At 41.9% G+C, this 21,997-nt stretch overlaps 3 protein-coding genes across 7 annotated transcripts; all 3 read right to left on the bottom strand.

Annotated features, from left to right (window-relative positions):
* Positions 1–517: 517 nt before the first annotated feature.
* cishb (cytokine inducible SH2-containing protein b) lies at positions 518–3,222 on the bottom strand. Of its 2 annotated transcripts, none has more exons than XM_030050753.1 (3): positions 2,926–3,222; positions 2,271–2,437; positions 518–1,566 (listed from the first exon to the last, which is right to left on the bottom strand). In XM_030050753.1, the coding sequence occupies exons 1-3, from the start codon at positions 2,937–2,939 to the stop codon at positions 1,055–1,057; spliced, it is 693 nt and encodes a 230-aa protein (XP_029906613.1). In that variant the 5' UTR covers positions 2,940–3,222; the 3' UTR covers positions 518–1,054. The 2 variants fall into 2 exon arrangements, with proteins under 2 accessions (XP_029906613.1, XP_029906614.1); XM_030050754.1 differs by having other exon boundaries at positions 2,271–2,423.
* A 2,220-nt stretch (positions 3,223–5,442) lies between these two features.
* On the bottom strand, positions 5,443–13,045 carry twf2b (twinfilin actin-binding protein 2b). 2 transcript variants are annotated; one of them, XM_030050730.1, is made up of 9 exons: positions 13,021–13,045; positions 12,111–12,188; positions 11,774–11,952; positions 11,060–11,155; positions 10,815–10,937; positions 9,883–10,008; positions 8,385–8,535; positions 7,777–7,898; positions 5,443–5,855 (listed from the first exon to the last, which is right to left on the bottom strand). In XM_030050730.1, exons 1-9 carry the CDS (start codon positions 13,043–13,045, stop codon positions 5,688–5,690), a joined length of 1,068 nt encoding a protein of 355 aa, XP_029906590.1. In that variant the 3' UTR covers positions 5,443–5,687. The 2 variants fall into 2 exon arrangements, with proteins under 2 accessions (XP_029906590.1, XP_029906592.1); XM_030050732.1 differs by having other exon boundaries at positions 10,833–10,937.
* A 1,771-nt stretch (positions 13,046–14,816) lies between these two features.
* On the bottom strand, positions 14,817–21,658 carry LOC115358738 (WD repeat-containing protein 82-like). 3 transcript variants are annotated; one of them, XM_030050736.1, is made up of 10 exons: positions 21,521–21,658; positions 21,119–21,293; positions 20,658–20,758; positions 20,486–20,552; positions 18,624–18,723; positions 16,213–16,329; positions 15,926–16,081; positions 15,723–15,792; positions 15,472–15,614; positions 14,817–15,349 (listed from the first exon to the last, which is right to left on the bottom strand). In XM_030050736.1, the coding sequence occupies exons 2-10, from the start codon at positions 21,277–21,279 to the stop codon at positions 15,317–15,319; spliced, it is 948 nt and encodes a 315-aa protein (XP_029906596.1). In that variant the 5' UTR covers positions 21,280–21,293; positions 21,521–21,658; the 3' UTR covers positions 14,817–15,316. The 3 variants fall into 3 exon arrangements, with proteins under 3 accessions (XP_029906596.1, XP_029906595.1, XP_029906594.1); XM_030050735.1 differs by having other exon boundaries at positions 21,368–21,637; XM_030050734.1 differs by having other exon boundaries at positions 21,119–21,635.
* Between the last annotated feature and the right edge of the window lie 339 nt (positions 21,659–21,997).

The following is a 21,997-nucleotide window of genomic DNA, read 5'->3' as shown; positions in this document are numbered from 1 at the left end:
GCTTCACACATTTCACAGCCATTTCACACAGCTGACATTAACACTTACTGAAAGATCACATATTATGTTTGTATCATGAATATCAGCTAAAGCCTTCATGTGACAAAAGTAGGATTTATATGGTAGCTGACAGATAATGATGCCCAGAGGCGTCAAGTGTTTTATACCTTCACTGCTGGCTTCACCACAGTTGATCAAGGTCACTGACCGTCATAAAAACACCGAGTAAACACTGACAGTTCTGTTCAACCGTGGCTGGAGGCAGACAGCCTGGGCCTCCTCCTCAAGAAGTTTAAGGATCTCTGAAGGGACTGAGGAGCTCAGAGCATTTGAAGAAAAAGCACCATTTCCTAAAACTCAGTGGACTGAATTAGTGGAAGAAACCCATTCTACAATCTCTTCCTCCTAGGGATGAGGGAAAAAAGAAACAATTCAGTTATAAATTGTGATTTTTTTTTTAGGTAGGGGTGATTTTTATATTGCCATGCCATGCTGACGCTGAATCAATACTTTGTCCTTATTTAAGACACATTTTTCTTTTATTCAAGGTGGGCGGAAAAAAGTTTATGCTTAGAATGCAACAGATGGTAGTGTGAAAAAAAATGTTGTTTTCCATAGTCCGGTGTTTAAAAGAACAACAAAATTGGACAATATCGTAAAATCAAATCTCAGAATCACAATCATTACAGAATTGCAGTACATGATGAATCTGCACCCAAGTATTGTGAATTATATCATCTTGGGAGGTCCCTGCTGACTCCCATTCTGCTTCCTACTTGTGGTTAAAAAAAATCCTGAAGACCAAACGGCATATATTTTCATTGTTCAAATAAAAGAGTCAGAACATATAAAAACATTAAAAAAAAAAAAAAATCAGCAGATATGATGGATATGAGGTTTCTGTGAGATTTAGATAATGGTAAAGTTGAATAATGACAGCATTTTGTTTGTGTGCCATCCTGTCGTTGGCTGGAGTCAGAAACAATCGCCGATTCACAGTTTGAGGTTGTGACACGTGACACTGAGCCTGAGGGCCAGGTGGGCCAGAGGAGCTTCATATGTGGAAGGGGTAGTCCTGCAGGTAGTGCAGCAGAGGCCTCGGGAGCGGCAGCAGCTCGGGGCCGGAGGTGTGTCTGTTGATAGTGAGGCGTGTGAGGTGCTGTAAGGAGGGGAAGGCCTGAGGCTTGTTTAAGGGGCACATCAGCTTCAGAAGCACTCCGCTGTCCTTAGCTGTGGGCTGGCCAGGGTCAGGCTTTGCTTTTGGATGAAGGTTGTCCTCATCGGCTGTCTGGCCTTGTGGAGAATGTCCCGACCCGATGTAGTGCTGTATGAGGCTGAGGACGTTGGGGAAAGACTGCAAGTGAGGCAGGCCAGGAGAACTGGAGTCCAGCCAAAAGCAGCCCGTCCTGTACTCTATGCGGACGTTGGTGGGTCCACAGCGGGTTTTCACTGATAGGGTCAGCATGTACTGAGGGTGGCTGCTGTCGCGCACCAGGAATGTCCCCTCAGGCTTTTTCAGAAGAGCATCTCGAGCTTCACTTGCTGACATGGGCCCCCAGTACCAACCTGCAGTCAGAGAGAGGCTTGCAAGTTACAGCTATACTGCCAAACCCATATGCCTCTTATATACAGTGTCATCAGACCCTACTGCATCAGCCCCAGTTTGGAGATCATGAAAATATTTCTCATTTCTCCCTCAGTGCCAACACTCGCTGTTCCTCCTGTTGTGCTCTGTGCCTAACACTAAACACATATGTACTAACCAGGTATTTGGATAAATGTGTCCAACAAATGGGATAAATAATGTTTATATGAGCTGGACCCAATATGTAAAACTTGCTGTGTCATCCATCCATTCTCCACAAACACTTTTTCCTATTCAGGGTCACAAGATGCTGGAGCCCATCCCAGTATACATTGGGTGGAGGGCAGGGAAACACCCTACTCAAACTGCCAGTCCATCACAGGGAAAACACAGAGACAAAAACTCTCTCTGTCTCTCACTCACTCACACACACGCGTGTGCGCACGCACACACACATACGCACATTCACAGTTACATCAGTTCACCTGATCTACATGTGTTTGAACTATGAGAGAGAGGGAACCCACACATGGAGAACAACCTTCACACAGAAAAGCCCAGAGCTAAGATTCTAACCTACAACCTTCTCGCTGAGGGCTACACACTGCAGACACCCTGCCAGCTCGACACAAGGAGACATGAACTGTTATGCAGACATATACAAAACATAAACCTGTTCGAGTACCTGAGGTGTGCAGATACTGGAAGGTGGTGGTGATGCAGCGGAGGTCTTCGGCGGGGTCCCAGGGCGGAGATGGAGGGTGTGTGCAACATGAAGCCCTCGTCTCCTCATGATGAGACATAGTCATCGCCCTGGCAACTGGATCCGATGGCAGCCCTGCCAACAGAGGTCTGATGTTGGAGGAGGCCAGCAGAGCATGGACAGGACATTTCAGGTGTAAATAGGCTATATGCAGAATGGCTTCATTTGGTCTTATTATCATGAAAGCACATGAGCTTAGACTATATTATATATTATTATTATTATTATTATTATTATTATAAGATTAAATCACTGTGTTCAATTATATACTTACTGCGCAAACAAACTCAGCAAGCAGTATTAGACTGATAAATAACCATAAATTATTACACTTATTAAGTTTATAAACGCTTAAGGCACATAGATGAATCATGTTATAATGCTTATTATGACTGTCCATAATTAGAATTGTCTTGACATTAGACGCACTGATATTAAAACTTTTTAATTGGTCATATAAAAATAGTCTACATAATAAAATGAAATGCAAATAATAAAACAACCTTTGGAACCACAGGTTAACAAAGATTTAGACCATTTATATCACATAGCAGACCACAGCTCGACATAAGCTCACCTTGGATCAATCATAATCGTAAGCACTTTAAAATTACTTAATTCCCAGGGAATAAATCCGTTGATTCTTTACAGTAGGCTAATTACAAAATACCACAATTATCCTCTTGGAAGATGGCGGAAAAAATCGAAAACATTCCTTGTAACTTAATTATCATAAAAGACGGAGGTAAAAAAATAATAATAATTGTAACACACCACTGTGTGTGTCACCTGTCATCTCAGATGTAGAGTACTATTAAAGGTCGGTAAAAATAAATAAATAAATAAATAAATACATTTTTTTAAAAAGAGAGAGAAAGAGAGAGCTCCTGAGACGCGGCTCTTTATGCTGGGGAGTGGAGGGACGAGGAGAAGACGCCTCTTTTCTATGTTCAGATTGAGGCTGACGGAAGTTCTTGGAATCTGCTTCCAAGAAATGTTTTGTGTTTCACCGCCCGCAGTGACACAGCCCGGCGCTGTCCGCCCGCTCTCACGGAGCTGCGCAGGGACACTTTCAAAATAAAGCCCAAAGTGATCTCATTAGTAGGCCTACTCGCTTCACGGCACAGGTAGGGCTGGGAGTCGGGCTGCGGGAAAGCCGATCAGTCAGCAGGAGATCGCTCAGGTTAAACACCAGACAAGGAGATTGCACCGATTAGCACACCTTCATCCTCAGAGAAATCACCTGGTGTCCTGTTCAGTCGGAATAAAACCCTGAAGACTCGTGGCACTCCTCTTCTTGAATGCCCATCACTGAGTTCATTTAGTCAATATCGAGTGCAACAATTCCGCTGAGTATTTTGGGTTGATTTCGTTGTCCCGTATCAATCCATATACCACATATCCTCCTACAATGCCACATTCCAGGCTTTTATTTGGAAGGCACGCAGCCCTGTTTCCGGTGTTCCTCTCGCTCTCTCTGGCCGTCTTGACACAGCTCATGTTCCACCTCATGTTCATGCTTTGCATCTAATGTTGCATTTGCTTCACGTGGGAGTAATGACACCCAGCGCCATATGGTTGACTTTGGTTTCTCATGATAATTACTCTCAGCCTGTCCATGCTTTGAACACAAGCGCACTTAGTGAGAAGCATCATCTGGTTTATGTTTACAGCAAATCAAACATTGCACTGTCTAATTCTTTGTATTGTTAATCCACCCTATTCCTGGTAGGGCCACGCCTGCAGGGCTGGAGACAGTCCCAACATTATGTTGGGGGGAAAGACAGTAGGACAGTCTGAAAAAGTCACTTGTCCATTACCAGGCAAATACAGATACCACATTCAAATCTGTGTAGGTAACAGTGTAGACTGCTAACCACTGAGCCATTATATGCTGCTACAACACTAAACAAAAATCCAGGAAGCCTGGTTGTGCCTTGTACATGTTAAAAAAACTATGATCACAAAATGATTATGTGATGCAATTTGTCCATCCTAGTCATTTTATTTGAAATGTGTAAACCATTTCCTACACTGAACTGCAAATATTTTCTTTTTGGTGATGAGAGAATGTCATAAAAATCAGGGTTAATCATTGCTGCTAACCACCTTAAAGCTGTCAGTAATGTCATTTTTACAAGCCAGAAGCTGCTATCTACCAGCTTCCTGATGAGAATTGAATGCAGCATGACAGGCAGCTGAGGGCTTCCTGGTAGAGCGCTTTCTGGGAAAACGCTCTCACACAGAAACTGACCTCTGCTGCTGAGCCTGGATCCCTTATGGATCTTTAACTGGCTCACATGACTGTGAGAGAGTCAGGCCTCTCCGACATCTCAGAATGTATGTGTGCGTGAAGACACACATACACACACACACAAACACACACACACACAAAGCCATGGATGCAAAGACGAGGAAGTAAAGATAAAAATATTTTATTCTAGGACCATGTAAAACAACAGCCTTCAGCTGAATGTAGTCAAACCTTGCTTGGGTGACTTAGAAGGCTAAGGCAACTGTGTAAGAGGTGTGAGTGAATTTACACGTGGTAAACAGTGGACCATGGGCACAGCATAGGCGTAGAAGTGGGCAAAAGAAAGAGGAATCCACCCTAAAACAGAATCTCACAGCCATTTCCCAGTGATCTTGAATAATTCAAATCAATATGTATGAAGCGCATCCTTCCCTAAAACTGACTTACTAACTCGTGCTGACATTAGAGATGTCTGGTTCAGCAGCACTGAGAGAAAAACTGATGAGCTCTTCAGCTCATCACATACAGACAATATAGATGTGTAATATTGCCTGCAACACTGATAGTAACTGGCATATGGGAAAAATCAAGATGATCACTTAAAAACAGTGTATGCTTAAGATTTCTTGATCTTCATAATTATCTGCAGAACTGCCCATCTATCTTAAATTATTGCCAATTTATCACATGTTCTGAATATTTTCTTGTACTTTTACACTGAAATGTGATTTTACATAATATTAACAGTCATGAAGCAAAAAAAAAAAAAAAAAAAAAAAAAAAAGTGCTCATATTCCCAGTAAATGACCATGAAGCCATGAAACTCAAATATCGCTGTCATGATAGCAACGTTCATGTTGAGACTTAACATCTTTACACCAAAGGGAAACATATGATTTCTGCTTTATGGTGGATTTTTTTTTTTTTTTTTTTGAAGTTCAGCATAAAATGTATGTCCTCATATGTCCACAAGTAGAAGTGAAGAAGAAGAAATGTCTAGATGCTAAGCAGCCAAAGAAGAAGTCAATTCATAGATATGCTGTTGGATTGCCTGTGTGCATGTGCTTGTATTTGTGTGCACACATCTAACTCTCCTCTCCGTTCTCCCCCGCACCCTTGATGAGCCGTTTGTTGCCCCTCTTTCCTCCCGGGCCTCGGGGCTTGGCAAAGGCCTGCTTTAGGGTGTGCTCCATCGGGTGAACCTCCTCATACAGGAAGTCTTCTGTGAGGCCATCTCCACTGTCTATCTCCATCTACACACACACATACACACACACATTGATACATACACATCAGCAGGCACATGCACGCACAGATTACTGGCTACATATTTCAATATGGCCTTTATTCTTTAATATACAACAGTTCGTTATCAAACTTTTTTCATGTTTCAGACCCCCCCAAGTTAACTTTCATTAAAGTCCCTGCCCGCTCAAAAATGCGTTTTTCTTGTGTTTGTGTCCCATAAAATGTCTGACCTTGACTATACTGACTTGTATCTGTGGAAAGTTTGTCACTAGAGAGGTGTTTTTACAATCGCCTACTGAAGGTAGAGGTGACTGTGTATGCCCCTAAAATCTTCAGACACACCCCTGGTACGTCACAAATCCGACAGCCAATCCCATCAGCTGATGGGGTGTTGCTTTGCATGTCACTCAAGTGTTTTACTTTAAAAAAAAAAAAAAAAAGACAAAAAAAAAAGACCAACTTGAAACGGCTCCTTCGCATGAACAATGAGCACGTTTACATGCAGACCTTATTCCTGTATTAACCGGAATATTGCGAATATTCCGGTTGCGCACGTGTCATGTAAACACGCACCGAACCCGATTAAGGTCATATTCCGGTTGGAGAGAATTCCGAATAAGACCCCTGGAATATTCCTGTTCCAACCGGAATATTGGGGCATGTAAACACCTTAGTCGGAAAATGCCCCGAACCGGAATATTCAGTCACGACTGCGCATGCTCGACTCACAAGGACTTCTGTGGCGTCTTCGTTGCTATGGTTACTGCAAGCGGGGAAAACGGCATGGCGAACAGCAGCAAGAGCCAGGAGACTGCAGTCCACCTTCAGCTAATAAAAGACTTAAATATCACGGAGTATATCGATGGGAGAAAACATAGAAATAGCGACAGAAGAACGAGAAAAAGAAGAAGAAGACGAGGAAGAAGACTTCTTCGTCTGTTTTTCCGGCAGACCAGACGCCTATACGCGTGCTGCTGCCCCCCGCGGCTGAGTGTTGCATTACGTCAGAGAGTGGAATACGCCGAAACACGGGGGCATGCCAAGTGACATGTAAACGGAATATTCCAGTTGCCGCGGCGCAGTTACCTTAACCGGAATATTGAGCCGAACCGGAATATGGTGTGCATGTAAACGTACTCAATGTTAGTGTAACAAATCAATTTGCTGATTTTTTTTTCCCTATATGGAGAGATTATCCAACACAAGTTATGAGCCTGTGTGTGAGCGGGTAGGGAGGTGGGCGGGGACTATTTGCATATTCATAGACGCTACACCTTGCACCTGTTAAGTATGCATGGCATACCTAATAGGCACAAGGTGTAGAGTTACATTTAAGCTGTTTTAAGGCATGAAGGGATGTTTTTTCATGAAAAACAAAAACAAAACATGTAGTGAGGAGAAGCGGTTTAGAAGATGAATGAATGAATGTAATGTAGGTTTAATCAATGGCTAGAGGGGGGCTGTAAGCAGCAGACTACCATAGCAAATGATTTTTGCTCTAAGGACCCTGAAAAGATTTTTTGGTTTGTGCTCAGGATTAAATAGTTCTGATGCCATATTTGAACACTGACAAATACATGCAAGTATGGTAAGACTAAAACATGATCTTAAAGTACTCCCTCATATTTTATGAGAGTGAGACCTCCAAGGCAACCATAATGTTGGCTATAATATTAACACAGTGGTTTTCAAAGTGGTTGTCTTGTTTACTGCCTTGTTTTCAGTTTACAAAGAATGTGTTTGTATATTTGTGTGTGTGTGTGTGTGTGTGTGTGTGTGTGTGTGTGTGTGTGTGTGTGTGTGTGTGTGTCTGTGTGTGTGTGTGTGTGTGTGTGTGTGTGTGTGTGTGTGTGTGTGTGTGTGTGTGTGTGGATGTGTGTGTGTGTGTGTGTGTGTGGATGTGGTGGTGGATTTGTTGATCTGCACCTTTTTGGTGACCTCCAGTTGATAATCTCTCTCTACTTCGTCCAGTAGCCGGTTCTTACAGCTGGAGTATAACATCCGCTCCTTGATACTACAGGTGTACCCGGGCATGGAGTATATGAACACTGAAAGAGACATGCAGTCATGGTATAACATCTGTAGAGATCTGAAATAGGGTTACTTTGTGCTTAACATTAAGTTGATTATATCATTACCTGTTAAAACCACTTTTGTTATTATTATTATTATTATTGTTGTACGAGGGTTTATCATATGATTGTGCCAGCCTGTGTGCAAAGAGTGTGTGCTTCCATGATTGCTGCACAGCATCTGACATTTGCTAAAAATGCACAAAACAGCCCTTTGTTCTGTTAAACTAAGTTGAGCAGTAAAATAGAAAACTGGCTCAAATGAGTGCAGGTAAAAAAAAAAAAATAAAAAAAAAAAAGATAAATGATGCAATATTGAATTAGGCCCATGGTCCTTTCTAAAGGTTCAACAATTAGTTGTGACATAAAAAACATCCTGCCTTTGTACCTGTCCATTTACAGAGCTGATCAGACCTACGCCCTCTCACGCCAAACGTACACTGACACTGACACTGTACTGACCCAACGCCTCCTGCAGCTGGCCCTGGTGGGAGTGTTTGAAGACGAAGAAGTGATATCTGGGAGAGTCGGTGGGGATCCTGTAGGGAAGCTCGTGGGTCTCTGTCGGGTTGGTGTGGACAAGCTCGATAGTCTCTCTCTCTACATCCAACCTCTGCAACACACACAGAAACAAGCTTTGCACTGAGCCCAGGGGACACACAAAGACGATGTAAGCCATATTCCTGCATGTTGGGGACTGTAAAGAAATACATCAATACACACACACAAACACACACAGCGACTCTTGATTAGAGCAGCAGATTATGTAACTCCTGTGCCACTGGTTAACAAAAGCACTCAGCTGTTCAACACAGGGCTGCATCTGTCCCTGCAGCCTCCACGGACACACCCTCCACATCCCACTCTGCCCCAGACTAACCTGTTACCACTCTCCCAGTGGCTCTCTCCCTGTGTGTGTATGTGTGTGTATGTGGGTGGGATTGTGTGAGTGCAGACAGGTGTGCTGGAGTCAGAGCAGAGCCACGCCAGCTGCAACTTACTTAAACTCTGCTCAGCCACCACCACACCGCCAGATCATATCTCTGCTGCCGGTCATTCACCAACACATTCACAACAGTCATTTCTAGTTTTTGCAAATCTACAATTCTATTTGTCCCCTCTGGTCCCTGTTTCCAGCCCCTCTTCTGTCTCAACCCTGCGCCCCAGCCCTGGATACACACCTGCTTTTCCACCAAATATGGTGGAGTGTTTAACAAAAGGAAAAATTGGTTCTCAGCTGGAAGCAGAAAATAGTTATTCTCAAATGTGAACTGAGTGGATGTGAATTTTTTTTAGGGAGTTGTTCCTCATCCGATGTGAGGGTCTAAGGACAGAGGATGTTGTATTTTTCTGTAAAGCCCTTTGAGACAAATTTGTATTTGTGATTCTGGGCTATACAAATAAATAAAATTGAATTGAATTGAATTGAATTGAATTGAATTGAATTGAATTATTCTTCAAGGATAGGTTAACACTAAACAGAGACTCCCTCACACTTGTGTACACATCTGCAAATAAAAAACATTTTGCATTTGCCTTTCTATGGGTAGCAGCTGCACTTTTCCGGTAACATCCTGCTCACTTCTCCAGGACTGAATCAGGACACTGGTTAAGATACTTACATGATTTAGAGTTTATTATTCTCAATCTGAAACCTATCAGGCTCAGATTAGGTATGTTATTTATTCCAACAGGTATGAGGGGTTGGGCTCTCAAGAGTCACCACGATACTATGGTCATATGCTCCCAGAGTATTAAATTTTTTTCCAAAAATTGGTCAAGATGCATGCCAGTTCCTCAGTTTACACCATGGTTCCAAGAATCTTGGACCGAACCAATTTGAGAAGCAGAATTTGGCTTCACCAGTCCAGCCTCCCATGTAACACACTCAGGGAATACACAACATGATGTACGCTGTGATCTGTCATAAATGTTTCATGTCGATGCAGGTAGTGCTCACCAGCTGTATATAGTTGATACGTTTCTGCTTGAGTTGCTGCAGAGCTCGTTTGGCCTCCTCTTGTAAAGGGAACGCGAGACCCTGAAGAGTCTGTGCCCTTTTGTCTAAGCCAAACTCCATCGTCACCTGCAGGGTTGCCAAAACATACAAGACCCTGCACTTAGGATGTGAATCTTTGCCTTAACATCAATGCAGTTCAAATCACTAATTAACGTTTTTTTTTTTATTTTTTATTTTTTATTATGATTCAAAATTGTAATGATTCGATTCAGCGCTTTTAAGTAAAATTCTATGTCTATTAATAAACATGCAATAATGTGAAACTATCATTCTTCTCACATCTGAAATGTAAAAAATAGACAAAAGAATTACTCATTTATTTGAAAAAAAAGGTATTGACCAAAAAGTTGCAATTCATAGTATAGTTAGGTTATCACAACATTAGATCTTTTTGTTGTTGTTGTTGTTGTTGTTGTTGTTGTTTTGTTGTCATGAATAAATTGATTCAAAGTGTTTCATTTCTCTTGGCAGTTTGGGGTTAAATTTGCAGCATTTATAGTCGATGCAAGGAAATGTTACACTACTCTACTCTGCACCAATATTCCCAACACTCAGTCATCACTGGTTTTACAAACTAACACCTAAATGAAGGGGGAAAATATGCAAATGGTAGATACTGGGTCACAGGACTTAACTCACCTTTGCTCGTGCTGTTGGAGTACCAATTCGTCTACGTTCATCCTGTGGACAGAAAAGATCAAGTTGTTTTGATATCTCTGTCTGTGTCCCGATACACCCCCACCCCCCACCCCATGCCTAAAATCTCAGTAGGAAGAGAAAGAACGTACCCATACAACTTTATCCTGAATGGAAACAAGAGAAAAACACATATGGAGTTAATTTGCAGTTCATATCCCATTGAGACATCCTGCATTCTTTGTCTCACCTACCTCTGTGACTTTAATTCGTTGTAATTCCTGTTCAGCTACTGTGAGAGGAGCAGGGGAGGAGCAGGAGGACATGTGCCGCAGATAGCCCTGGAAGCACAGGTCATCCTGCAAACGCAAACACACACACACACACACACACACACACACACACACACACACACACACACATTGTCACTCTAATTCAAGCTAGAAGACACAAGAGGATGGCAGTGGAATGATTTTATTACCTCTACTGTGCCGAACATCTCGTCTTTGATGTGACCTCCTCCAAACTCTTTCTTCAGTGTGGCACGGGTCGCTGCGTACACCATCTTCTGCCTCACCTAGCGGGGGCAAAGGAGACAATAAATAACGAGCTGGTAGCGAGGTTATTATAGTTGTCTGTATTTTTATAGCTCTATTTTTATTTCTAGTCAGTTTGGTATAGTTTGGTGATAACGTTTTTTGTGTTCATTCATTTATTTAGTTTCACTTTTACTATTCTCACAAGTACAAAGTTAAGAACAAGTATTTTGCAACAGTTATTGTTTAATACAAAAAATAAAAGATGATCTTTACAAATTATTTTTAAAATCTAAAATCGATGTATCTATCTATCTATCTATCTATCTATCTAAAACCTAATATGCATTTGTTTTTTTAATTCAAACTCAGTAAAAAATAAATAAATAAATAAATAACTCTTTGCCCAAAATGAATCATCTTTCTGAACCTGCACATGAACAAAGACAAAAACTAAAATCATTATAGGCCTACCTACATCTCCATTGTATGATAGATTTATAAGACATTAATTTTAGCTCTTTTTTTTTCAAAGACTGTTTTTATCACATAGTTTCCGTGTCAGTCTTAGTTTATGTCAGTAAGCTTGAGGGTTAGTGCTTTGAAGGACCGTAGGTGAGACATATGGTTAAAGTCACTGTAACTTCTCGTCCACATACTGGTGACTGGTCAGGTGACCAAGCGATGAAGATCCACTCGTAGCCGTGTGCGTTCTGAGAGTCGAGCCGGTAGAGGATGTAGCACGGCTCCTGGGCGATGAGCAGAGGAAGCAGGAAGTGGTCATAGTCCTTGTCCCAGGTCTGTGCAGGCTCTCTGTATGAACCTAACACCAGCTCCTCTGCACACAAAAGAACATGTATCACTAATTCATCTCAGGACTGATGACACACACACACACACACACACACACACACACACACATACACACATACACACACATATCAAATCTTCTTCTAACAGCAGTGGATCATTATCGAAGGAATGACTCATGCTTACCATTTCTGATGACAATCTTCATTATTCTGATGGCACCTCCTCTTGCCCTGGCCAGAAACTCTTTCAGCTCAGATGTTGCTAAAGTAACCAGATATAAGGCAGACAAGTCAAAACTGAGGACGGGGGGTCGATAGCAAGACAGACTGAGTTGGGTAAGTAAGAACTTGAGACTCCACTCCAGGGAGAAAATTTGATCCACTGCCAGATCGTCACGGTATCACCTAATCTGACACAGACAGCAGACAGGCACACAGTAATTGCTAAAACCTCTGAGTCTGAGGGGGGATGCAGACTCATTTCTCCCTATTTAAAACTGATAAATTGGTACTGAAAATAAAATTTTAAGAACTTTTTTTTTTTTTTTTAATTGCACTCCCTCTCTCTCTCTTTCACCATGGTTACCAAACACAGTTGTCTCATAAATGATGTAAGAGCAGGTGAGAAAGGTGAGAGAGGTATGCTTCCGCCAACCCTTCCCCCTGTACTCCAATTACGCAAATGCCATAACACATGCATATTGTTCTTAAACCACCTATAAAAGCCTGTCGCTGCTAAACATCACATTTGTGGCTGTCACAACTCAGACATTTTCACTGTGAATCAGTAAACTCTCACAATTCAGAATATGTCACCTGTACAATGAATTAGACTCAATCTCACTAGCAGTTGTATCATGTTTGTGATGTTCCACCAAATAGTCAAGTGATGAAGACAGACAAGATCCTTTTTTGCAGGATAGAGAGAAACATCAGAGAATTATCAACAAGGATACTGTTCAAAAACAAATAAATAAATTTTAAAAAGCCACCAAATAAAATAAGAGTCAATTAAACCTAGATACCAACAGATACCTGTGTTTCCATGCCATAAGAAAAGTTCCCCAGATTCCTTAAAAAAAAAAGCCATTTACCATGAATTCCAGTTTGATGGGACATCTTTTGGCAGTCAGCGTGCACCAATTCCACACCACTCTCATGCAAGGAAGCCTCTGTCCAGATCCGTGCGTCCTCACTCTTATTGCTCAGCAGGTAGGCTACCTCTCCACTGACGGAAGACCGATGGACCCACGCACGCCAGTGACATAAACGCCTCAAGGGTGACTTGGGAGATTCCTAACACTTGAAATGCGATCTGCGGAACTGTGGCTGATGAGTAATAACGTGCCTGTCAGTGGATATGCCACCCTAACCACTGATCTAAAATTCTTTGCGTATCAATGGCCACAAGCTTAAAGCCCTCAGGGGGGAAGCGTCTCCAAAGTCACACCTGGGCACACAGCCAGCCGAGGGACATAATGAACTCTGGAGAAATACGTCTCTCATGACATCAGTGGCCTGTCTTGTGTGTGTGTGTGTGTGTTTTTTTTTTTTTTTTTTTTTTGGTTAGTTAGTTAGTTATTTTACATACTGTCAGTGTGCCACCTGTAAAGACATTTTATCACTCATTCACACAGTGTGCCCTATCAGCTCTCGCAGACGCAACTGCATGATCTCAAATTCCAGCCACCTGGTCACAGAAACGTGATATCCAGCAAGAATCTGATGCTACATTTCAGCATTGCTCCTTGGACCAGAATAAGGGGATTTAATGCATTTGTGGCCAGTATGGATGTGCATTTTGATTGATCATAACAATCATATCTACAAGATTATCTTTAGAAATTAATGTAAAAGCCAACAGGATATGGCAGGAGCAGGCTTTAGTGTGTTACAGAAATAGCAGAAATAGCAAGAGCAATGAAAAAAAAAAAAAAAAAAGAGGATGTCCAGTTTCTCAGAGCAAAATGCAAACCCACTTAGCTCCTAAGTGCGAAACAGTGTTAGGTGTGGTGCAGCAAATGTCTCTGTGATAATCTTATGTGCACACACTGTACACACTTGGCTCCTAAATGTGCAGTTCAGTCAGTGCACGTACCATCGCCGACCTTCTGACAAAAAACACATGCATTATGGGAGCAGGTGTGAGGGGGAGATGAGGGAAGAAAGGAATAGTGGAGAGGAAGCTGAAATGCCAAACGCACACATGACCACATCCTATTTTATTTTTACCTCTTTCATCACACCCTCACATCCTTTCTGCATCACACATGCTGGTCATGCATGCGCACGCACACGTACACACGCACACCCAGAGGTGGGTGAGAGAAAGATAAGTGTGTACCTGTGAGGTTACCTGTGATGGGATCATCCATTATTCACTCAGTGGTGAGTACACAACCCAAGCATCTATACATTATTCAACAGAGCCCCCCCTCACCACATAAAGACACACTTTATGTGCACAAACAGATAAAACACCACCGGCCACTCACCGGTGCTACAATTCGAACATGCCTGTGTTTCTTTCATGTGCAGATTAAAAGGCGAATCTCCTGATGGACTGAACTGTTGTTCACACCTGTACAGTGAGTCCATATGAGTCTGTGGCATCGTTGCTGTTGAACCACCACCACCTTAATCCCATAATTATCCAACCAAGAACAATATATGAAGACTTAGCACTTAATAATCACTGGTTAAGGTTGTAATTATTTGCTTACAAAGAGCATGTTGGGGCGTCTTATCAAAATCAGCAGTGAAAAATGCTGGTGTTTATTTATTTATTTATTTTTTTAAAATGGCGAAATATTCAGAAAATGTCTCTTTTGAAAATGTTTTGTATAAATAAAATCTCTGTAATGGATCATAAAAGGAATGACAGCATGAAAAAAATAGTGGCCCTTGTTTCCATATAAAACACAATTTAATGCTTAAAATCATTTAAACAGTAAAAACAATGATGATGAACAGTGAGATTATACATGAAATATTAGGCTAAAAGGTAGAAATATTAACTGACTGTACATCATGTACATGGGACTCCATGTAGCACAGTGTTTCAAACATTTTTGTCACTAAAATGTAAAAAATTACTATACTTACTAACAAAGTATAGATTACTGTACTTGCTATACATTTTTGTTATTGTATGTGGAAATTTAAAAAAGGTAAAAAGTAAAAAAAATACTGTGTTTCTCCTCTCACAAGCTATGAGGCTATGTTATAGATCCTTAAATTGCCAAAAAATAATAAGAGGAATAAAAAATTAAAATAAGATAAAATAAAATAAATAACAATTGTCACGTTAATGTATCACACATTGTTGAGTTGTCTGAGCATGATTGTGATGTTTTCCTTCGAGGATGACTTGACACTGGCTTCTCTCCTCTAAAGGTCGTCAACACACGGGAGCCAAAACGTCTGTTGGCAGAAAAGGAAAAGAAAAGTGTGATGACAGTAGTGAGCACTGCATTCGCGGGTGTAAGTGAACACGGGAGGAGTTACGCAACACAGGGATGTGGTATGTCAGAGCGACATCTCACCATGTTAGTACAGGCACTGGCGAACGTCATGTATCTGGGGTTGAACTGCAGGGTGTTGATGGGTCCCGTGTGTTTCCCGTCCAGCACAGCCACCTTCATCCCGCTCTCGGTGCTCCAAACATGGATTCTCCCGTCCTCGGAGCCTGCCGAGCACACATACATCAGACAGGCTTTTACAGCTTACTGATTTTCTGTAATTCCTGTATAAGACATGTGTGTCAGCATTATTGTACGGAGATGTCTGGGCTCACCGATCATGACAAACTGTGAGTCTGGAGTGAAGCAGGCCTCCAGGGAAATGCTTTTACTGTTGTTGTAGCCCTTTAGGGAGCACAGACGAGGAAAATGTTAGACGCAGGGGCCTAAAATCTGTATTTATGGCACTAATATGCAGATGTATGTCTTTCATTATGATCTTGGCGACATGATCATGTAATTACTGTGGCTCTCTTACAGAAAAGGTGTGCAGCACAGATCCATTGAATGCGTTCAGAAGGCGAATTGCACCTCCATTGGTGGAGATGAGAATCTGCTTCCCATCTTTACTGAATTTGAGTCCCGTCCAGTCACAGAAACGATTAAACCTTGTTTCAAACGAAGCAAAGGGACCCTTTGGAGAAAAAAAAAACCATTATAAATATATTAATGAAATCAAACAGCATCTATTTTGAAGTCAATACAGCTTCATGTCTTGCTCATGTATGTGCACATACACACTGACATGCTGATTTTGCATTTTACCTTGTCAAAAGCACGGAGGTCGTATAATTTAATAGCCTGAGATTCAACCCCGGCAGCAAATATCAACCCCTCAGGATCAAAGGAACACACAGGCTTCCCTAAGGGATTAGTCAGACCCTGAAACACACACACACACACACACACACACACACACACACACAAATAAAGAGAAAGAAGGTGCAAGAAACGGGGCTTTATTAATTTGCTAGTGTTTTCCTGATATTACTGATCACAAAATTTTCCACCTGGTTCCTTCTGAACTCGGGGTGGTGATGTTGCTCCCTGTCTATATTTACACCTTTTTCTATGCATGTTAGTCACTGGCCACATTCTGCTTGATGTTAAGGCTAAAAAATTTAGTTTTCTAGGGGGATATTGGGAACTGTGCTGTCTTTTGTTTTTGGCTCGCTCTAGCACCATGTGGCACCCCTGCCTAAAGGATATTTACACGAGGCACTTCAAGAATAAGGCTCATGAAAGATCCCAATCACCTGAATCGCGGCCTTATTTTCCCTGCTGCAGTTGGGAAGAAGGTAGCGGACACACCAGGCCACCACTGAGAGGCTGAGGAAGAGCCTCTACCCTCTGGCCACAAGGATCCTAATGTAAGTGGCTCCAGTCTCAGGCAGAGGCCACATTTAAGTGTAAATGTGGCCTCTGCCTGAGACTGGACCCCCCTCCCCTCCAATCATACACATACACTATATTACCAAAAGTATTCGCTCACCCATTCAAATGATCAGAATCAGGTGTCCTAATCACTTGGCCTGGCCACAGGTGTATAAAATCAAGCACTCAGGCATGCAGACTGTGAAACAAGACATTTGTGAAAGAATGGGCCGCTCTCAGGAGCTCAGTGAATTCCAGCGTGGAACTGTCATAGGATGCCACCTGTGCAACAAATCCAGTCGTGAAATTTCCTCGCTCCTAAATATTCCACAGTCAACTGTCAGCTCTATTATAACAAAATGGAAGCGTTTGGGAACAACAGCAACTCAGCCACAAAGTGGTAGGCCACGTAAAGTGACGGAGAGGGGTCAGCGGATGCTGAAGCGCATAGTGCAAAGAGGTCGCCGACTTTCTGCACAGTCAGTTGCTACAGAGCTACAAACTTCATGTGACCTTCAGATTAGCCCAAGTACAGTATGCAGAGAGCTTCATGGAATGGGTTTCCATGGCCGAGCAGCTGCAGCCAAGCCACACATCACCAAGTGCAATGCAAAGCGTCGGATGCAATGGTGTAAAGCACGCCGCCACTGGCCTCTAGAGCAGTGGAGACGCGTTCTCTGGAGTGATGAATCACGCTTTTCCATCTGGCAATCTGATGGACGAGTCTGGGTTTGGAGGTTGCCAGGAGAACGGTACATTTCAGACTGCATTGTGCCGACTGTGAAATTTGGTGGAGGAGGAATTATGGTGTGGGGTTGTTTTTCAGGAGCTGGGCTTGGCCCCTTAGTTCCAGTGAAAGGAACTTTGAATGCTTCAGGATACCAAAATATTTTGGACAATTCCATGTTCCCAACCTTGTGGGAACAGTTTGGAGCGGGCCCCTTCCTCTTCCAACATGACTGTGCACCAGTGCACAAAGCAAGGTCCATAAAGACATGGATGACAGAGTCTGGTGTGGATGAACTTGACTGGCCTGCACAGAGTCCTGACCTGAACCCGATAGAACACCTTTGGGATGAATTAGAGCGGAGACTGAGAGCCAGGCCTTCTCGACCAACATCAGTGTGTGACCTCACCAACGCACTTTTGGAAGAATGGTCAAAAATTCCTATAAACACTCTCCTCAACCTTGTGGACAGTCTTCCCAGAAGAGTTGAAGCTGTAATAACTGCAAAAGGTGGACCGACATCATATTGAACTCTATGGGTTAGGAATGGGATGGCACTTCAGTTCATAGTATGAGTAAAGGCAGGTGAGCGAATACTTTTGGTAATATAGTGTATTTATCACTATTATTATTCCTATCCTATGTCATCTATTTCATGCATAAACTGAAGGAACCAGCCGGAGTACATTTCACTGTGATTGTACCTTATATGATTATATGTGACAAATAAAAATGATTGATTGATTAACTATCAGTGCTTTCTTTTAGCACCTTTCATTTAGTCATAGTCTTCTTTTGTATGGCCACTGGCCCAGGTTTATACCTGAGAGGGCAGTCTTCTTATAGATACATGTATAGTGTGGGGACACCCAGTGGTGACAGGACAAACTCTGACTGAATGGGATTCAGGGACTGCTGTGTGTCTGTATGGGTTCCCTGATGTGAAATCATTTTATAAAAACAACGCATGACACTATTATTTTGCTGGCTGGCCATTTAATTTTTATACACCTGAGTGACTGACGAGAGAGAGAACAGTGACAGTCATTTATCAGTCGGCTCAGAGACAACTCACCTGACAGTTTGGGGAGCGCAGATCCCAGATCCTGATGGTCTTATCCAGCGAGCCGGAGATAAACGTATCATCCACTGGAGACATGGACAGAGCAACAACCCTGACAAAATCCATACAGCAGATAATTCACTTAAGTGTATGAACAGTCTTTTGAGATCAGATGATACATGGCGGCATGAAATTTTAATGATGCCTGTGGGGGAACGGCAAATAACAGCAGCAATATCTAGGATAAACGGCCAATGAGAACAAATTGAGGATAAGACTGAAATAAGGACTTACTGAAGGCAACACAACCTTATCTAACGTTATCCACGACAGCCACCAGGCCATAAACACAGCTACGCCGAAAGAGTGTAAGGTGCTCTCCTCAGGCTGGTGCTTTACACTACATACGTCACAGGTATATTTTGCCATTTTGACAAAATGTACTAACTTTAAACAAAATCATCTGCTAAATGACACAATGTGATGTGATGTAATTCCCAGCATAGTCCCTGGCAACAAAGATAGACCCATTTTAAAAGTAACGCTCTTATGAAGTAAACTTCAGTAAAGTTTGATTCTATTCTATTGAGATAATCAAGTGATGAATGATCAAACACGAAGAGAAATAATTAAATGCTTCACAGTCCTGGAGATAATACCAAAATCCTGTCTGAGTGGAGGAAATCCACCCGAAAACAGAGATGAGACATGTTTATCTTTTTGGTTTGAATAATTTTGTCAGTATTTTTGTGTTTATCTGTGTGGTATCTGGCTGTATTTCCGTATTCCTCTGGCTAAAGTCAAAGTGTCCACAAAGTCCCCGAGTTCACAGTGTCACACAATGTCATAAAATCTCTGATTAGTCCTCCTTCCCTTTCTGCTTTTTTCCCAGGACTGGGAGAAACTCTTTTGTGTATGCAGATCTGCACGAAAATGTCTAAGGTCATGGAAATAATATACTTGAGCACTTATTTAGGGTGGCAGAAAGTGGAATGCTAATTTGAACAAACTACTCTGGTTAAAGACCTCTGACAAAACTCTACAACTTTTTGCATTTCTGAGCATATGTAAAAAGGCATTTTCAATAAGCACTATTCAGATTAACAGCAAAAAACGTTTAAAATACCTAGAAATTACCTTTTTTTTTTTTTTTTTTTTTTTTTTTTAAAGAAAAGTAGTGCTTTGCTTGAAGCAGATGCTGTGCAGAGGTTGACAGTGTGTGGGTGCCCTTTGTGACAAATGCATCTTTGCATTACTTTAGTTGATTCTGAGCACTGAGTTGTGCTTAAGTCTACTGCTCTTGCTTCATGTTTCCCTAAAATACATCTACTTGTGCTCAGACCATCGAACTGTACACTGCATTCTAACTCTCAAACACACACGCACACACACACACACACACACACACACACACACACACACACACACACACACAAGCGGGATCTCTACAGAGATATAAATACACACATTTCCTGTGGTAGTTAAGGGTAGTGCTGTGCACAACAAACTTCAGAGATCCTGTGTTTCTGGCCTCTTCACTTTCACTGTTACACTGTCATACAATAAAGAAACGAACTAACTTTGAAGCTACTTAGGGGGAAATTCAGAGGAAAATCAGAGTTCAGTGTGAGTCCAGAGAGTGAAAATGCCAACATAGGTGATTATTCACACAAATTACCGGAGTAACTTATAAAGTGAACATTGGTGTGTAACTAATATGATCTCAGTCCACTGACAGCAAAGTATTTTATAGTTTCTTGGGTGCAAATACCACCAAACTATTGGCAAACTATGAAAACTACTGAATTCTTTGCACCCGGCACAGTAACCCTGCCACTGGATTCAAACTGGTAAAGGCTGTATTGTACACTCACCTTGCAGTGTGACCTGGGAAATAGCGGATGTACTTGTTGTCATTGAGTGACAGATATCGGATGGTATCTGTAAAACACACACGCAAATTACAGCTGAAAGTAAGAAGAGGATAAACCGTTTTTCCTTCGTAAAGTTTACTTTCCAACAACACTGACCCTACTGAGTCACTACCATCTAATTTGTTGGAGCTGTACACCACTGTGTTTGTGTCTCCGTGTGTGTATCGGATGAGGTCCACTCCGTACTTCTTGCTGTACAGGGTCCGGGTGGGCCTGAGGAGACATGGGGACATCCAGGCTTGTTAACTGGTTAATTAGGAACAAAGAGAAAATCATATAAGATTGAAGATGCAACAACTATATCTCCATAGGGCAATTCAGCTCCAGACTACCATTCAGATATAATGAAGCAGAATGAACTAAATGGTATTCACTTCAAAAACAAAGGGACTCAGGTGGACTGCTTATTTATAGATATTCAAATTATAAATATGGAAAGGAAATGAGAATGGGAATATTAGTCCCATGTAGACCTACTTGGGGCATATTCACACAGGAATGTATTCCAGTTTGAGTTACCTCTTCGGGTTTTTATAGCAAAGTGCATTAGAAATCTAAACCGAGCCAGCTTACTTTCCCTCCCGGATGTCGTACAGGACTATGGAGTCGTCGTCGCTGCTTGATATGGCACTCTCTCCGCTCGGGCTGTAATCCACACAGTTCACCTTCTGGGAATTTTCTCGGTAGGTCCTGGCGACCCTGAAACTCCTCAGCACGCTGTCTGTGATCTTCATCTCTGCAGGGGCATCTGCAGCCGAACAGCAGTCAACAATGCAAAAGTAAAAATAAATAATTTTTTTTAAAAATTGACCTCCTTATTACTTCATCTCATGCACACTGGTGCCTGTGGTCAGCGCGTCCTTCCTGCTGTCAATCTGCTCTAACGATGCATCTCGATTTGAGATCACTGGAGTCACATAAATTGTTACATTTTCAGTGAAAAAAAAATCAAGTCCTTATCATGTTGGTATTTACCACATAAAACATTGTAGCGAGCGATTTAACCAGCGGCAAAGCGGCGGTACATTCAAAGTATTTCTCTGTGCTCGTCAGGCGGGCGGCGTTTGTGCACCATTATAAGCGTGCTGAGGTGGGATCCCTGTGCACCGGGCGGTCCTGGGTTGAGAAACAGACAACAGATAAAAGGGAAATGACGGAAACACACCGGAAACTTTACATCTTTACAAATAGTGACCAGTTTAGTGTTCAGTAATAAAAGGATGGCTTTAAAAATGACCATTCTTTTATATTTTGAAAGATTTTAAAACACATTTGACTGCTATTGAAAATTTAAAACGCACAAATCACAATTTGGAAAAAAAGAATTACTTAGACATTTAAAATTTACTCCAATTGGTTAGCAGACCTTGGCGTTTTGCTTGTTTGTTTGTTTCGTTGCTCCACATTTTGTTGTTTTTTACTGAAAAAATGTGTGTACAGGTATACTTCAAG

Source organism: Myripristis murdjan, chromosome 5 (assembly GCF_902150065.1).
Source record: "Myripristis murdjan chromosome 5, fMyrMur1.1, whole genome shotgun sequence".
Lineage (NCBI taxonomy): Eukaryota > Metazoa > Chordata > Actinopteri > Holocentriformes > Holocentridae > Myripristis > Myripristis murdjan.
Note: the sequence above shows the minus strand (reverse complement) of the source record. Positions and strands in the feature narration are given on the sequence as shown.

Bases quoted from the DNA above. Each gene is read 5' to 3' on its own strand.
- cishb (XM_030050753.1), bottom strand. The intron at 1,567-2,270 runs GTACTCGAACAG...CTCTGACTGCAG, and splicing joins CCAGTATCTGCACACCTCAG to GTTGGTACTGGGGGCCCATG.
- twf2b (XM_030050730.1), bottom strand. From the start codon at position 13,045: ATGTCCCATCAAACTGGAATTCATG. The intron at 7,899-8,384 runs GTCAGTACAGTG...TGTCTCTTTCAG, and splicing joins CCAGCTGCAGGAGGCGTTGG to TGTTCATATACTCCATGCCC. The intron at 5,856-7,776 runs GTGCAGATCAAC...GTGTGTGTGTAG, and splicing joins AACTGGAGGTCACCAAAAAG to ATGGAGATAGACAGTGGAGA.
- LOC115358738 (XM_030050736.1), bottom strand. From the start codon at position 21,279: ATGAAGATCACAGACAGCGTGCTGAGGAGTTTCAGGGTCGCCAGGACC. The intron at 16,082-16,212 runs GTAAAATGCAAA...TTTTCTCCAAAG, and splicing joins ACCTCCGTGCTTTTGACAAG to GGTCCCTTTGCTTCGTTTGA. The intron at 15,793-15,925 runs GTAAGAGAGCCA...TGCTCCCTAAAG, and splicing joins CTGTGCTGCACACCTTTTCT to GGCTACAACAACAGTAAAAG.